This window comes from Drosophila ficusphila, unplaced genomic scaffold, assembly GCF_018152265.1.
Source record: "Drosophila ficusphila isolate 14025-0441.05 unplaced genomic scaffold, ASM1815226v1 contig_414, whole genome shotgun sequence".
In the NCBI taxonomy this organism is placed as follows: domain Eukaryota; kingdom Metazoa; phylum Arthropoda; class Insecta; order Diptera; family Drosophilidae; genus Drosophila; species Drosophila ficusphila.
Window position 1 is genome coordinate 17,244,427 of NW_025064328.1, and position 16,276 is coordinate 17,260,702.

Consider the following 16,276-nt stretch of genomic DNA (forward strand, 5'->3'; position numbering starts at 1 on the left):
ACCCATATATTAGGCAATGAAAACCTGACCATCAAACATCTAGTCGAGTATGGTAATTCCCACTCCCAGATACTCGATATCTGCCACACTGACCCACTCAATCTCACTTCCCGCCCAGCATCCGTATAAATGGCCAACAATTTCTGCTTCTGTTGCCGGGCCATATAAAAAGTTACACTTGCCGGGACCCTTACTTTTATTTTATTTTATGTACCCGCAGCCGCAGATTGCTGCAGCTTTCATTATCTAAAAACAAGAAAATCACAGACAATCAGTTAACGCTGCTCAAGCAAATAAACTCGTCAGGATCCGCAAAAAGCGAGAGTGAAAGGCAGGAGAAAGGCGGCAGAGGAAGAAGCCCAGACAGGCAAGAAGTTTTCCCACTCGTGTGCTTCTTCTGGCTTTCGCTTCGAGGAGGAGACTCCAAGCAAAGTCGGGGAAAAAGTTCGACCAGAGTTGTTTGCCCGTTTGCCGGTTCCAGTTTGCAGTCAATGGTGCGTCATTATTTTCATTTATTGGCACAATCAGTCAACGTTTTATTTCCGGAATGTAATTAGGTAAGCTGCCAGAGACAAAGCATACACGCTCGCACTCACACACATGCCTGGCACACACACAAGCACTCACGCACGCACACACACACACACGCCGGAAATACGCTGACAGATGCAGATGGAACGGGGGAGCGGGGGGGAAAGAAGCAGATTCCGCTGCGAGTGTCCTTTATGGCACAGTAATGCGAGAAGTTTACGCCCAAGTAGGGGCAGCCAGACAGCCAGCGAGTTCCAAGGACCCTACAGTGTGCATCGTCTGGCCGAGCCAGCTGGTTAACTACACTGCCAAAAAAGTATAGCCAGCTTTCCTTCATTCATAGACGTGCTTATTTGATAGGGCTGATTTTCCTTTTTTTTTAAGAACCAACCCTTTGAAACTGAAATACTATGAAATATTTTTGGTTTGTGCTATTTTCGATTAGGTGTAAAATATAAGCCCAAAACATTTAATTCTTGCCTTGATATTTTCACTGGCATTTGTTCAGTGTACACTTGACCTCGTCCGCCACATTTGAAGTACTCGCACAATACAATTCCAAATATAAACACGCAATTATTTGCGTATTGCCGGCAGGGCGAATTGCCAGGGGATAGTGGGCTAACTGATCCCACTCCGCCGAGCGGTGATGGAAAACAACATCTTCGGTGCCGGGCCAAATTGAAAACAAATGGGCAGGAGCGGAATAGACTCCGCAGGGCTAAAACGGCTGGGGACTTAACAAGGGAAAACATCTCAAACCAAATGGTAGTGGAAGTGAAAAACAAGCTGCAGCAGCAGCCAGCGAAATTTCAAAAATGCTGCCACCTCCGCATGAAGCACCAGCGTCAGGTAGCTGAAAATGGAAAAGTTTTTGGCACGCGGAGATGAATTGCTCGCTGCGCCAGCACACAATGGCCAGGAACAGGCCGGGGAAACCTCCGCTTCCCGCTGCCCCGCTGCCCCCTGGATCCCCGTACACCGCTCAGAAAACGGCGGAGAAAACCCCAGGAAAAGCCAGCAGATGGCAGTGAGTGAAGCGAAGCGTTCCAGATAGAATTTGAGCGCAGTAAATTTTTCAATCGACTCGCTAATAAAGGCAATAAATATTCGATTCGCTTTCGTTTGCCTCCGTTTCGATTCGATTCGTTTCGTTTCGTTTGAAGTATTTGCTTTTTGCTTTCTGCTCTCGGCTCGCTGGCTATACAGCTCTCTATAGTTTCGTATTATGTCTGATAATCCTGCAGCTCCCCGTTTTCTTATCAGCCATTTTCGTGCAATTCCGCTCGCTTATTTTCAATTTTCTTGCCGCTTTGTTTTGCTTTCCCACTTGTTAGACAGTGCGACAGGGAAAATTTCATTTCGTCTCACTGCATTTCACGTTAAATTCAATTTAACGTGCTGGCATTTTTCACTACCTACCTTATTCCCCGACCTCCTACCTCGGGTGGCATTATTCCGGCAAACATAGCTCACAATTTCCATCGCTTCCACCGCCGTGTTCCGACCAACATCCAACATTGAACAACCAGTGTGCATTGTTCGCTGTCCGTTGTTCGCAGTAAATAAAAGGCGAAGCAACAAAGCAGAAATGAAGAAATTCCCCAAAATGGAAATGTGTCACACAATGTCGTTCGGACGTTTTCCCTTTCGGCCCGAGTTTCCCTGGAAGCGTGTTAAGCGCATAAATGAGCCACAAAATTGGAATCAAAAGAATTGCAGGACCCAGGACTCTGGCCAAACTGCTGACGTAGACGAACTGGAAATAGTTTTACAGCCTCTCATTTTCATTTTTCAAACATTTTCCGATCTGTGGGTTGGAGGCCTCTAGATTTGAGCGCCACTTAACCAAATTGAATATGGAAATGGATTTTTATTGTGATTTTTGCCGATTCACTCGGCCTTTTGGTATTCTTCGCCGCGATTAGATTATCCACCAGTTGGCATCATTGATTTTCCCAGGAATTTCCGGCGGCGAACTTTGGCCGAAGTTTATTGAAATATTTAGCGGCAACTTAAGTAATAAGTTGCCGAATCAGTACGCAAAAGATTAAAGTCCAATAAACTAGAGGCAAGGGGCTGGGCGCATCGCATACCAGAGAGAGGAGAAACTCTTTTCAAAGCGGCGAAAACCACTGGCAGAAATTGGATTTTCATTGGAAATTACTGGTAAAAGTTTGCCCGCCAGATAGTAATGGGCTTTTAAGCCCTTTGAGCCGCAAATTAAAGTCCCCTCAAGTGCTTCCAGTCACCTTCAGATGTTGCAACAATGGGCTCGCAAATGTCGTCCGACGCTGATTGTTTCTGCAGAAACTCTGGTGGTGCGGCTTCCACTTCCACGTCCACTTCCACTGGCAGTCCTTAATTATTTTTCACTGACGAACAAGGCCGAAACGAGCTGCCAAGCGGCCAATTATCCGCCATAATGCGGTGATTTAATTTAAAAACCTGTCACAGAGTGAGCCATGTGTCACCGCGTTCCCCCTCGGCAACCGCCAACTCTTTCCGTCTGACAAAGAATCGCGAATACGGCTTTGTTTCGGCCATATCTTGTTAATTATGCCCAAGGCTACAAGGAGCGGGTTGGAGCGGGTTGGAGGGGGAATATATGACGACAATGACACCTTTGCATGTCCGAAGCGCTGCAATTTACGACTTAATCTGCGCTTAACCAGGCTAGGAGCATCTTTTGTCTTTCGCCCGCTGCCTTTTGGCACTCTCAAATGAACAGAATGCAGAGCCAGCTTACCGAGTAGTTTATATCCGCTTAAACCATTTCATTACGACCAGCCACACAAAGGAGACAACTGGCTTAGTTTGATGGCCAGCCCAGAATAGAGAACAATACCATCGATGCGTTCTCAATTGTTATGGGAAAAGGTTTTGTCACAGGACAATAAACCTCATCCAGTAATGAGAATTTCACTTTGCAGCTGAAAATGGTAAAACAATGGAGGAGATGCTTCGTTTGCCTGTCATGTTCGCATTCAATGAAATTAGCCCAGTTAATATTCAGTCAACATCCAGCTAGCACTTGTGAAATAGGTTCGTTCGTTTAAGACTTAAAGCGACTGAGCTTCCGGCCAATCCATCTGCCAAGTGGGCGTTCGTTCCATTCTGGCCGCAATTTTCCTGCCATCTGCTCCTTTTTCCCATCATCTTGCCACAACAACGCCCGCAAAATGCCAGCCAGATCCTGCAGAAAATAATGCCGATGAAAGGGCTCCAGAAGTTAAGGCTCATTTATCATTCGCCTGATAGATATTTCACAATTAATAATTGCTCGACGTTCGTGTTCATTGGCAAAATGCGAAGCTTCAAGTTGAAAGCTTGCTGCTCCTGGAAAATTGAGTATAGCGAAAGTTGTCAAACTCAAACTATAAGTTTGCAGATGAAAAGTTTTAAGTGACACACTCTTCAGTTGCAGAATCACAGCGTGAATATAATTCAATGACTTTGCTTAATTTTCTTTTGTCAGGCTTATGCAAACTATGAAAGTATTTAAGTGATTTTAAATTTATTTAAGAATTTTGTGCTACAGTAATTAATATTAGTATGTACATATTCTATGCTTTTAGTTTCATGTATTTTACATATTTAGTCACACGATTTTATCGCCAAGCTAATGGTTCGACAGTGGATCATTACAAGTGACGTAACTTTGGCATTTCAACCCAGCTTGCAGCTCCATTTCGACGTTCTCTGTCGTCCCTCTGGAAAGTGCAAAATGCAGCAACTTACCACTTAATCCCGGCTTAAGTAGCCTCTCCTTCTTCTCCATTTTCTCCACCCCCTCGAAAGTACCGCAGACCAATGGAAATCCCATCCAGATCCTGGCAGAAGCCGCAGTCGAAGCTGCAGCAAAAATCGAAAGCGCGCCGCTCTTTGTCTTTTGTTTGCTGATTGCATTACGTCCTCGGGAGTTTCGGTATATCTGCTGTAAAATACATACCTCTGTGTATGTAGAGCAAAAGTTTTAAATTAAAAGTCCAACGCCAGCTTATGGAACAGTTTATAGCCGCTTAAGCCGAAGGAGGAAACCATACGGACGGGCTGCTGGTTTGCGGTATAAAAAATGGGAGGGTAAGTGAAAAAATCCCCATCGTTTGGCCGAAACAATGCAATTAACTGTTGACCAATGGGAGGTGGAGATGGCCATAACTTTGCGATTATCAGTGCCTCGATAGGGAAAATCTAATCACTCACTTCTACCCCACCCACTCGCTTGTTTGCTTACTTCCCGAGAATTCCGCCTGACGTCAAACAAATTTCTTGCGAATTTCTTTACTTTTAATAAACACTTTTCGGTTGTTTGGCTTCGTTTGCTCTTTTCGGGACTTTTAAATGAGGTACGCACGCCCACACATCTGGCCCTCTGGGGAAACGGAAAGTAAACTGTGGCACATGTGTGTTTATATTGCTAATAACTTGACGTCTGCCTCTGTATTTGTCTTTGGCGAAATGAAATTAAATTCCTCGTGTCAGCCGAGGGAGCGTTTAGGCCCCACTCGCTGCTGAAAAGCATTGGGGTTGGGGTTAAAGGACATCCCTGTCCTGTCACAATCAGACTCTAAAGCCCCGGGTGCGGAATGTGGCTTTAGCGTGTGTGTGAGTGTGTGTGCGTTCCACTCGCAACATAAACTAAAATAGAACTTTGATGTCAGACGACATCAGCAACAGTTTGCTGACCACCGAGGGTGCCACTGGGATAATAATGGCCAGGGGCTCCGGGCGAAGATGGAGGCTCCTAATTAGTTTTTATTAGGATGCACATGCTGCCGCCGTTCGCTGGTCAGGTGCCATCCACTCTCCTGTTTTTAACCTTACTACACTGAGCAAAATAAATCCAATGTTTAGAATATGGTTTATCTGTTGACTATTAAAAGTAAAATAAATTATAAAATTTTAAGAATTTATTTATTTACAAAAAAATTATTTTAAATTAATTTCAGAATAATACAATCATTCTTTAGTTTATATTAGGTTCAAATCAGAAGCATACATTATCATTGGATAAATATTATGCTGGTCCTAAAGTTTACTCTTTCTAATAATGTAAAAAAGTGCAATTATTCCAGGTGAAAGTTTGTATTTTCTTTCAGTGTGCGGGCAACAAAAGCGGCAACAGTCGCTTCCGTTTAGTGGCTTGGCTGCTGCCGGAACCGGAAACGGATGTGGATGTGGATGTGGATGTGGATGCGTGTGCGCTCGTGTCCAGTGCAGCAAATGCAACTGTTGCAACTGGAAGTGCACCTGCAGCAGATGCAGTGACCTGTGCGGGTAATATGGGTATATGCGAGTGGTACTGAGGGCGGTTTTAAGTGCAAAACGCATCATGTGGTTAATGCACTTTAATTGCCATTGGCAATTCCAAACTAGGATGCCGGCATCGGTGGTTAGGGCACCACTCGCGAACCACCCACTGGCCCAACAGAGCACCACCACCTGGCCCGTGCGCACCATTTAACTTGATTAAAGTTCGCATTTGGATAACTTTGAGGCACTTCTAAGCGGCAACAAAGGCGGAGCGCGGCACTAAAACGTAATATCCACCAGTAAAATCAACTGGAAAACCCGGAGCAGCCAGTAAATCTACGGCACACAAAGGAAATGCCACGGCGGCTCAGACTCTCTCTCTCGCACACTCCATCTGGCCGTCTCGCTCTTCTCCGGCAATTCCCCGGCGTGCAATGAAAGCGTTAATAAATTTCATGAGTCCTCGCATAAAAACTTCCGCCCACCTTCCACGGCGACCCTCTTTTCGCTCTTTGAAATGCAAATTTCGGATCCTACACTGCACCCCGCCGCCCCCTCTGCTAAATGTAAATCACATTCACAATCAGATTAAATCTCAATAAGCAATGGACTAAAATTCAAATGCCATTTTGCCATTAGACCGCACAAATATTGTCACAGAAATCAAGGCCCCCAACAAAAGTTTCCCGCTGCGCTGGGCTTCCCTCTCTCAGTTTTCCTGCGACTTTTCCACACATATGGCGCAGCGGGAGTGCTTTTCCCGCCCCCTTCTCCCCGTTTTTTGTCGCTAGTATTTATTTAAAAACATGGCAGCAAATGCGGAGCTACACGAAAATGTTGCATTGAATTAACATTTAGAGAACACAAAAAAATGCCGTGTTCAGCAAACAACAAGAACTGAGCTACATGTTACACATTTTTAATGTTCTCTGATGGCGCTTCAACAAAAAAATAATAATATGGCAGGAAAAAAACTAAAAACTGAAAATAAATGAATGCAAATAATTTACAATGGAATAAAGTGTTGACAGGGAAAGTTTTCCCTGGGAAATTTGCATAAAAAACTTATTACGCGTTTACCTTTGGGGGGAAAGCCAGTAACTATCAGCGCCAAGAGCTCTTGAAACCTCTACAAAATAAATCAGAAACGCTTATTGGGAAAATTAAAAATTCAAATGAAGTCCATACTTGTGGATCCCAGCATATCAAGTGCATGTTTAAAAACTTACCAAGTGATGCGTGAGTTAAGCCTTCTCAATATTTAAATTGTTTCAATTTATTTGCAGGTATCTCAATAAGAGGTCATCAGTAGCAACATTTTTATCGTTGTACTGCGATTATTTAACAAACATTTTATTGCATGTTTTTTTATCTAACCATGTTTTGATTTTATTCTACCGATATTTACAAATCAAATGAAAATTAATTGTAGTCTAAATGATTGCAAACTAATTGTGCATGCTATTTGAACATGTCATTTGCTGAATTACATTTTATTTGTCTATGCAAAGAAATCAAGTAAACAAATCAATCGTGTGGCTAGCTTACATTTTAGCTATTTGGTTTCAGGGATATTTCATGTTATAACTGCATAGATGTAAATGCGAGTTTCCATCTTGTTTTCTTTTTAATCACAGTTTTAACATTGTGCTAAGCATGTTTTCCAAAAATATTATTGAACGATATGTTTGTTTGCCTATAGTTATTTTATAGTATTGTATCTGCGGAATTTATTTAAAGTGAACTTGAGCTCTCCTTTAAAGGCTCCCCTGCCTTCTGTCCTATGCTCTTTTTCCGGATGCACTTTTAAAATTAAAACTGCCATTGTGCGTGACTGTCTAGACCCGGCATTTATTCGCCAGTCGAGCTGCTGTAAACAAAGGAGTTGACAGCGGCAAAGGCAGCGGCCGAGGCATTAACAACAACGAGCGCAAACAATGCGCAACAATATCCAGCCGCCTTACCAGCCTTAACAGCCTGTCGTGCACTGTACGCGGCATTCCATTTTTAATGACGCCAGTCAACAAATGCGCGCAGCTGGAGGTGGAGTCCTCGGCGAGTCCTTGCCACACTCGTGTTTAAAGCGACACTCGAGCCGTATCCCCTCATAACTCGCATAAATCATTGCTCTTTTCGGGCCCGTGTAATGAAAGTGCTTAACAGCCACTCGAGATCTCAACAGGGCCAGAAACCGAACCAGAACCAGAAACAGAATCAGACTCAGACTCAGAATCAGAAACAGAAACTGAAGCCGCGATGTAAAGCCACTTCAAGCGAATTACATGACTCACCACTCCACGGTTCCCGAGTGCCGGATCCCGGGAAACAAAAGTCACTTCCCAATGGGAAGAGGAACCATCAAGTCGAGATGATATGACACCAGCAGCGACAAGCCAATCTGATTCGGGAGCGAAAGGGAACCGTGACTTGTGGCTTACCTTGCCGACTGTCAGGACAAATAAAACGGCTGCCCACATTCAAATTAGCACTTGTCGCCCGTTAAATCTTTCGCCCAGGAAGTTCCACTGGCGCAGATGCGACTGGCAGTTAGACACTGGGATAAATACCTAAAAAATCCAACCCAAAAAAAATTAGGAAAACATAAACGCAATCTAATACGGAAAGCATTTCCTCTTTTATAAACAAACCTTTTTGTACTGGTTTTGTTTTGATATTTTTAGATATTGTCTAGTTCTTGAGCTTATTGAAGATTGATGGCTTTGTTCAGGGCAAAACATTAATGAACCAAAGACAATCATTCATTATTAAAAAATTCTCAAGAAATGTTTAAACCTGACATACTTTAAGTGATAAAGCAACTAGGCTACACAATATGTATTAAATTTAGGAAGTTATTGCAACAATTTTTTACTTGCATCTCCTCACATATTTCTTAATGGTTTTTTTAAGTCAGTTTTTTCTTCAAGTGCATTACCTCGAAAAGTTGGCACCGCCCTGCCTGCACTTTATGCTTTTGATAAATCGCTCGAGTTGAGACGACTTTTCCACGAAGGTGCTTGGAACAATGTCTCAGCTTATAAATCTTGTTTGGTCTATCGCAAGATGTATGTGTGTGTGCTCCACACGTGGAGCCAGGATTCCCCCCATTTTCCCACCCTTTTACCCCCTGTTGTTGTGTGTTTTTGATAAATACGCGGCTCACTCTTTTGGCAGCCGGTCCACTGGAAATCCCAGCCACTTTTCTCAATCGATTCTTGGCATGAAAAATGAATATATGTACACGAATTGAGTGCGTGCCACGCTAATTAGAAGATAGCCTGTTTATTTTTATTTTTTCGCTTGTCAAAAGTGTATAGATCGATACACAAATGCGGTTTGCCAAGCCAATTGATAACCGAATTCATGGAAATGCGGTTTTTACTTTCAATAACCTTAGCCAAAAGAATATTGGTTATCAGCTTTCGCTCTATCAATTCTGGGAATCACTTTGGCGTTCTGAGAATAGGCAAACTAGAATCCGCTGATTTACGGACATATAATCGGTAGATTAAAATCACTGCTGAAGTGGCTCTTGAAAGTGATCGCTTAAATCGCGGTTCCCCAGAGAGCTGCCAGATTGTCGGAAGTGTTTAGTCACCGGGGCCTAAATAAGGTCTTATATCATATGCGGCGGCGATAAGGCAGACAGTCAGACTTCCAGACACCGAAGGGGGTGCGCTGGGTTATCAGGCGACAAGGCCAATGATTGGAGTGCCATTTAGGCTGGCAACCAGCTATCTTAGCCCCTTTGGATATGAGTCTTAGCCCTGCAGAAAGCCAATTAGATGAACACTCGTCATGTCTTCTTGTTGGCCCCTATCTAATCTCAGTGCATTGCCAATTAGTGGTTAATTTTAGACCCTGGCGGATCTTATTTCCCAGAAGCTGGAGTATAAAAGGCCCTGTGGCTTGCCAGAATCACCAAATTTAGAGCAATTGAAGTTTTCAAGATGCAGCTTTTTACACGAGTTATTCTGTTGGCCGTGACCCTGTTCAGCGTGAGTTACTAAAACAAAGTTTTCTCGTAGAATGTTTAAAGTTTTCAAGTTGGCATTCTTGTTGTGCATTTTCTTGGGAAGTACCAGCTGAACTTAATCACTTATAGCCTTTTCACTTGATAAAAACGGGTAGATATTTTGTATTTATCAACAGAGTTTTTTATAAAGTATTACTAACGACAAGTGCATTTATCATTTTATAGTTGAAGATAGCATTCACAGAAACATATTCGTTCTGTATCGCAAATAAATAACTTACAATGCGAGACAAAAAAGTATTTCAACGAAAACAAAGTTTCTTTGCTTACAAAATTGATTTGAATGAATAGAAAAAATTAGAACAAAGTTTACAATTTGTTTCTTTAAATATATTTTATCCCGATTACCAGGTCAGTGCCGTGCCACGATTTGGAGAGGAAGTGGGTCTGGAGCAGGCTCTTTTCCGCATGGTTTTGGGTGAGGCCGCGGGCCGTGCCCTGAATCCGGCTGCCCAGAGTTGTGCCAACCTTTATTTGAACACGACCCAGAAGTACGGCGACCAGTTGGCCAATGCCACCAACGAATGCGAGGAGGCTGCCAACCGCACCAAGGTGGCCTACAGCCAGAGCAGCAACTCGACTGTCAGCCAGATTCGCCTCCAGCTGTGGAACCTGCAGCAGAACCTTGAGTCCTGCCGCAACGAGACGGACTCCGCCCTCTTCCTCAACTGCACCGTGTCCACTGTGAGTCTGTTTGCCCTTCACATACACGATTGCCGTTGTTGACCTTAATTTATTATAGTTCGACAAGAACCTGCAGCTGCTGGACACCTCCAACTCGCAGGCCTACCAAGCCCAGACCCAGTTCACCTCCAACCAGACCCAAGTGAGTGCCCAGCGGACCAACTGCATCAGCTCGGCGATCAGCGAGGCCAAGGTGCAGTCCATCCAGGCGGCCAACGACTACGACTCCTGTTTGGCCAAGATCCCCGGCCAGCGGGTGACTCCCCAGGAGACTCCACGTGAGATTCCCCACGACAAGGAGTACGAGCAGATAAGGCCAGCTCACGTGGCCCAGGAGCAGATCCCCGAGGAGCAGGACATGCCCCAGCAGCAGTACAAGGAGCTGCCTTTGACCAACTAGGGTTCAAACTAGTAATTCAGCAATAAACTGTTTCATTTCACAAAGATCTAACCGATTGTTTTTTTTTAATAATCTAAGAATTGCCATAAATTACTAAAAATTAATTACAAGCAAAAAAACACCAACTATGTTATGATAATCATACACCATACAATGTTGTATGTTCCTCATTATCGTTTAAAGCCCTTTATGCCAGTTATTTACTTTATTGCAGGCATTGCTTTATCTGCTTGTCAATCAAAACTTTGATTTTTTCCTTTGAACTTACAAGCAAAAGTTTCCCATGTTTTGACCAGCCTATCGCTGGAGTTTCCCGAGCCCCATTGAGGGGTTACTCACCCAGAAGCCCCTTTCAGCCACTTCACACCCAGTTCCGCACCCGAAGGGCCTTATCATGGTGACGGCACTTCGGCCACTCATTGTTATCATCAATTAGACTGCTTAAGACTTATCACCTGCCCGCTGATTGCGGTGCGGGCCACCGAACAACAATAGATAAATGCAATTAAGGAAGGAGGAATGAAAATAAATAAAAATAAAATATGGAAAATCGAATGCTCGGCGCTTTAAAATGGTCACCTGCCAGCGCAGCTAACTCAGAATCGACTTGAACCGCCAAGATGGAGGTTCTTTGCAAGTTTTTGACGCTCTGCTTGCTGCTCGTCGGCGCTCAGGTGAGAGTGCCCCTCCTTTTCGAGGGGTGGAGTAACTCCGGAAAATCAGCTTATATAATCCGCAAATACATCCGCAGGCGTTCACGAAATCGGCGGAGAGTTCCAAGGAGCTGGTCTGGCAGTCCTTGCTCTTCGATGCCGTGACTGGCAACCTGCAGGAGCCGCAGGCCGATGAGCTCGTCGAGTTCGACGAGTGCACTGCCCTCTACACCGTGGACAACATTGCCATTCTGCTGACGGCTGGCTACAAGATCCAACGCTGCAACAATGTGTACTCCAGGGATATCAACAGGTACTTGCAACGCGAGGACGCCATCTACTCGAAGTATTCCTTCGAACGCGAGTTGATTGGCTGCGCACTGCGTAATTCGGAGCGCCACACCCGCGATTGCTACGTGGATGCCGTAAGTTCACATTGGATACCTAATTTCCATTGCAACTCTAGTGAAGGATACTTTTCGGAATAGGTCCTGAATCTGTTCAGCTCGGTGAACCGCAATCGGTACGATGTTCGTCGCCGAAGGGCCTGCATTCTGCGGGAATTCGAGAGGGCTGCCATCAAGTTGGAGGCTGCCTCTTCCGAATTAGCCGACTGCCTCGCCCAGGTGCAGCCACTCCCGCCCCAGAATAGCACCCTGCCACCACCTCAGAACACCACCGCCGGCGGTCCGGGATGGAACACCACCCAGTGGCCCAACACGAACACCACTCCCAACTTCACCACCACTACTACTGAATTACCATGGTGGGGAAACAACTCAACGCAAGGTCCGTGGCTAAATACCACTACCGAAGGTCCGTGGTGGGGAAACAACTCAACTCAAGGTCCATGGGGAAATAATACTACCGAAGGTCCATGGTGGGGAAACAACTCAACTCAAGGTCCTTGGGGAAACAACACCACTCAAGGTCCATGGGGAAATAATACTACCGAAGGTCCCTGGTGGGGAAACCACTCAGCACGGGGTCGATGGGGAAACAACACCACTCAAGGTCCATGGGGAAATAATACTACCGAAGGTCCATGGTGGGGAAACAACTCAACTCAAAGTCCATGGGGAAACAACACCACTCAAGGTCCATGGGGAAATAATACTACCGAAGGTCCCTGGTGGGGAAACAACTCTACTCAAGGTCCATGGGGAAACAACACCACTCAAGGTCCATGGGGAAATAATACTACCGAAGGTCCATGGTGGGGAAACAACTCAACTCAAAGTCCATGGGGAAACAACACCACTCAAGGTCCATGGGGAAATAATACTACCGAAGGTCCCTGGTGGGGAAACAACTCTACTCAAGGTCCATGGGGAAACAACACCACTCAAGGTCCATGGGGAAATAATACTACCGAAGGTCCATGGTGGGGAAACAACTCAACTCAAGGTCCATGGGGAAACAACACCACTCAGGGTCCATGGGGAAATAATACTACCGAAGGTCCCTGGTGGGGAAACAACTCAACTCAAGGTCCATGGGGAAATAACACCACTCAGGGTCCATGGGGAAATAATACTACCGAAGGTCCCTGGTGGGGAAACAACTCAACTCAAGGTCCATGGGGAAACAACACCACTCAAGGTCCATGGGGAAATAATACTACCGAAGGTCCATGGTGGGGAAACAACTCAACTCAAGGTCCATGGGGAAACAACACCACTCAGGGTCCATGGGGAAATAATACTACCGAAGGTCCATGGTGGGGAAACAACTCAACTCAAGGTCCATGGGGAAACAACACTACTCAGGCTCCTTCGGGAAACAACACCACTCAAGGTCCTTGGGGAAACAATAGCACTCAAGGTCCGTGGGGAAACAATACCACTCAAGGTCCTTGGGGAAATAACACCACTCAAGGTCCTTGGGGAAACAACACCACTCAAGGTCCGTGGGGCAACAATACCACCCAAGGTCCTTGGGGAGGAAACTCGACCCAGGGACCCAGCTGGAACTCCACCCAAGGTCCGTGGCAAGGAAACTCAACGCGGGGCCTCTTGAGCACCACCGAAGCTCCCTGGGAGAGCACCACCACCACCGCGTCGAGCGAAACCACCACCGAGGAAAACTGGTTCGATCACCTCCTGGGCCAGATTGGATCCCTCTTCTAGACCGGAAAAGCCGTAATCTAAGCTTTGGGCGAGCAAAAATAAATAAATAAACCTATCAGCATTGAAAAGCTTTTTGCGATTATGCTCGATTGGCGGGCCAATCAATGCGGGCCAGTTGATAAGTTGATAAGCCATGGCTCCAACAGAATGGAGGCAGCAGTGGGCCAAATTAGATGGAGACCACAGCCACCCACTGGGGTTCGGACTGATTAAGATTTATTAGCCAGCTGTGGAGACCACGTGTCACAGACGGCTGGGGAAAATGATGGATTTCAGGGAGACGTCAGCAAAATATTCCCGATACTCCGGACGTGGCCTTGAGCCCCGGAGTGGGCGACTTGGGAGGAGGGTTGGTAGTTCGCTTTTGGGAACGGCAAAAAAGCCGCATACATAACGACCTCCGAAGCTCCATAATTAGTAAGGATCTGGCGTCGGGAGTGCGGTAATGAGCTGCCAGCCTTTCTGCTTCGCTTCCAGCTAAACCAATAAAATAATCATGGATTAAATAAACGTTATTGGCCAAGCAGAAATCACAGGGGCCCAGAGCCCGAAGAGCCAAAGGTTGAATAATTGCAGGGGGCTGACATTTGCATAACCTCCTGTCTGCCGGCCGGATTGTCGCTCGGTGGTGCCAGAGAGGTCTAGAGTGGTCTGAGGTGGTCTGGGGTGATCCGGGGTGGTGCCAGGCTGGCTCTGTGGTTCTGCCACACAAAGGGAAGCTGACCTAAACAATGGAAGTATGCGCAAAACTTTTAACCTCAGCGCCAGTAGATAAATCAACCTGGATCATCACCCACAGCATTCGTTGTCAGCACACACCTTCATTGTGTGTCCTGTGAAGGGTAAATCCCCGCCAGACACAACTGCACTGAGCCGAATAGTGGGTAAGAAAGTATAGTGCGAATGTATACAAACTTTATATATGCAGAAATAGAAATTGGAATTAATTTATTTTCAATTAATATTTATATATTTAATTTATAAATTAAATTAATTATAATTATAAAATGTAATGAGTTATTATTAATATAAATAATTTCTTAGTATGGCCAAGTTATTACATGAATTTTTTTATTTATCAAAATCAATTCATTTATGGTGTGTTCCCCATTTAACAGACTTCGTTTTGCAGTGACATATACATTTTTTCCCAGTGTGTTACCCCACACAATTGCACCGGTTCGCAGGAGCTGCCAGTTACATTTACGCCTCTGGCCGTGTGTGTGCTCAAACATTTTCCCACACTGACCATCGCACTGCAGCTATAAATTGCAGCAGGACCTTTACTCACCGCGCTCGTGTGCGTACCCCAATGTGTGTGTGTGTGTGTGTCGGTGTGTATCGGTGTGTTTGCCGGTGTGTTTGCCGGTGTGTGTGGGTCAATATTTTTTCATGTTAATTCAACTTGCATGGCTGCGGCACACGGACACGGGACCGTGTGAACGTGCGATGGTGTTGGTGACGAGGAGAGTCCTGGGCTCCCGAGTCCTGGAATGTAAATCAAGGCGGGCGCGCACACTGCGAGTCCGAGTCCGAATCTGAATCCATTTCGCTTTAACTTTTGCCCCGGACCGAGAAAAGTTTTAATGGAAATGCTCGAAATTAAGTGATCAATTAACATTAATTGCCGAATGCAGGGCGAAACTTCATAAAAATGTCGGCCCTAGGTGATTAGATTAAAGACAAAGGATTGACCCTTTGGAAATCAAAAGTTTCCACGCCTAGCACCCCGAAACATAACACTAAACTCAACGATGAGCGTTACGATGTACTCGGCACTCGGCTAAATTGCCAATTAAGATTTTTAACGATACTGCCCAAGGAGCCCGAGAAGATGGCGAACTTGAAATTAGTAAGTCATTAAAGTGCGACCCGAGCAGGCGAAAAAGAGCATCCTGTCACGGGATCCTTAAAGAAATGGGAGGCGCAGCTTGGGGGGAGGGGCGAAAGGTGCGCGGTGGGCGTGGTTGTTGTGGAAGAGGCGGCAGCTGACAGGCTGACGTTTGGGTAACTAATAGGCCTTATTTGCATGTTAATTGCTCTTGACTAAGTCAACACCAACAGGAGCAACAGCAAGAGTAGCAACAGCAGCCGCATCAGCGAGGGTAAACGATGGCATAAAAGTATTATAATAACAGTAGCACAATTTCCCGAGCAACAAGAATAATGAGCCGGGGGAAGAGCTGAAGTAGAAGCTCCAGTAGAAGTTGAAGCTTCAGCTGAGGAAAAACAAAACGGGCAGATCGCTCGGGCTAAAAACAAACTCACGTTTTGCATTAATTTCAGCGCAGCAGCGGCGGAGAAGTGTCGCCGAAAAGCAGGCAACTCTCGTCTAATGAACCCATTAAATTCGCCAGCCCCACGAAATTATGCTGCCATTCCTGCTGCCACGCCACAACCACATTGTAACCCAACAGCATTGATGTCTTTGTGCCGCAATGCGAGTATATCCGTATCCATGCAAACAAATCGCTGGCGTCGGATTCCCTGATTTCGGCCATAATTGTTCGTACTTCGTTTGCCAGCTCGCATGCTGTGCAACAATCGTTTTTCACAGCCAGCCCGCAAACTATTTGCCTAATGACAA

The 16,276-nt window shown here is 45.5% G+C and overlaps 2 protein-coding genes across 3 annotated transcripts; both read left to right on the forward strand.

The window, feature by feature from the left end:
• Positions 1-9,723: 9,723 nt before the first annotated feature.
• On the forward strand, positions 9,724-10,958 carry LOC108093663. The gene is made up of 3 exons (XM_017193843.1): positions 9,724-9,785; positions 10,175-10,507; positions 10,566-10,958. The coding sequence occupies exons 1-3, from the start codon at positions 9,738-9,740 to the stop codon at positions 10,905-10,907; spliced, it is 723 nt and encodes a 240-aa protein (XP_017049332.1). The 5' UTR covers positions 9,724-9,737; the 3' UTR covers positions 10,908-10,958.
• A 532-nt stretch (positions 10,959-11,490) lies between these two features.
• Positions 11,491-13,757, forward strand: LOC108094065 (bifunctional endo-1,4-beta-xylanase XylA). Of its 2 annotated transcripts, XM_043208047.1 has the most exons (4): positions 11,491-11,581; positions 11,659-11,985; positions 12,049-12,406; positions 12,575-13,757. In XM_043208047.1, exons 1-4 carry the CDS (start codon positions 11,528-11,530, stop codon positions 13,687-13,689), a joined length of 1,854 nt encoding a protein of 617 aa, XP_043063982.1. In that variant the 5' UTR covers positions 11,491-11,527; the 3' UTR covers positions 13,690-13,757. The 2 variants fall into 2 exon arrangements, with proteins under 2 accessions (XP_043063982.1, XP_017049995.2); XM_017194506.2 differs by having other exon boundaries at positions 12,049-13,757.
• The last annotated feature ends 2,519 nt before the right edge of the window (positions 13,758-16,276 follow it).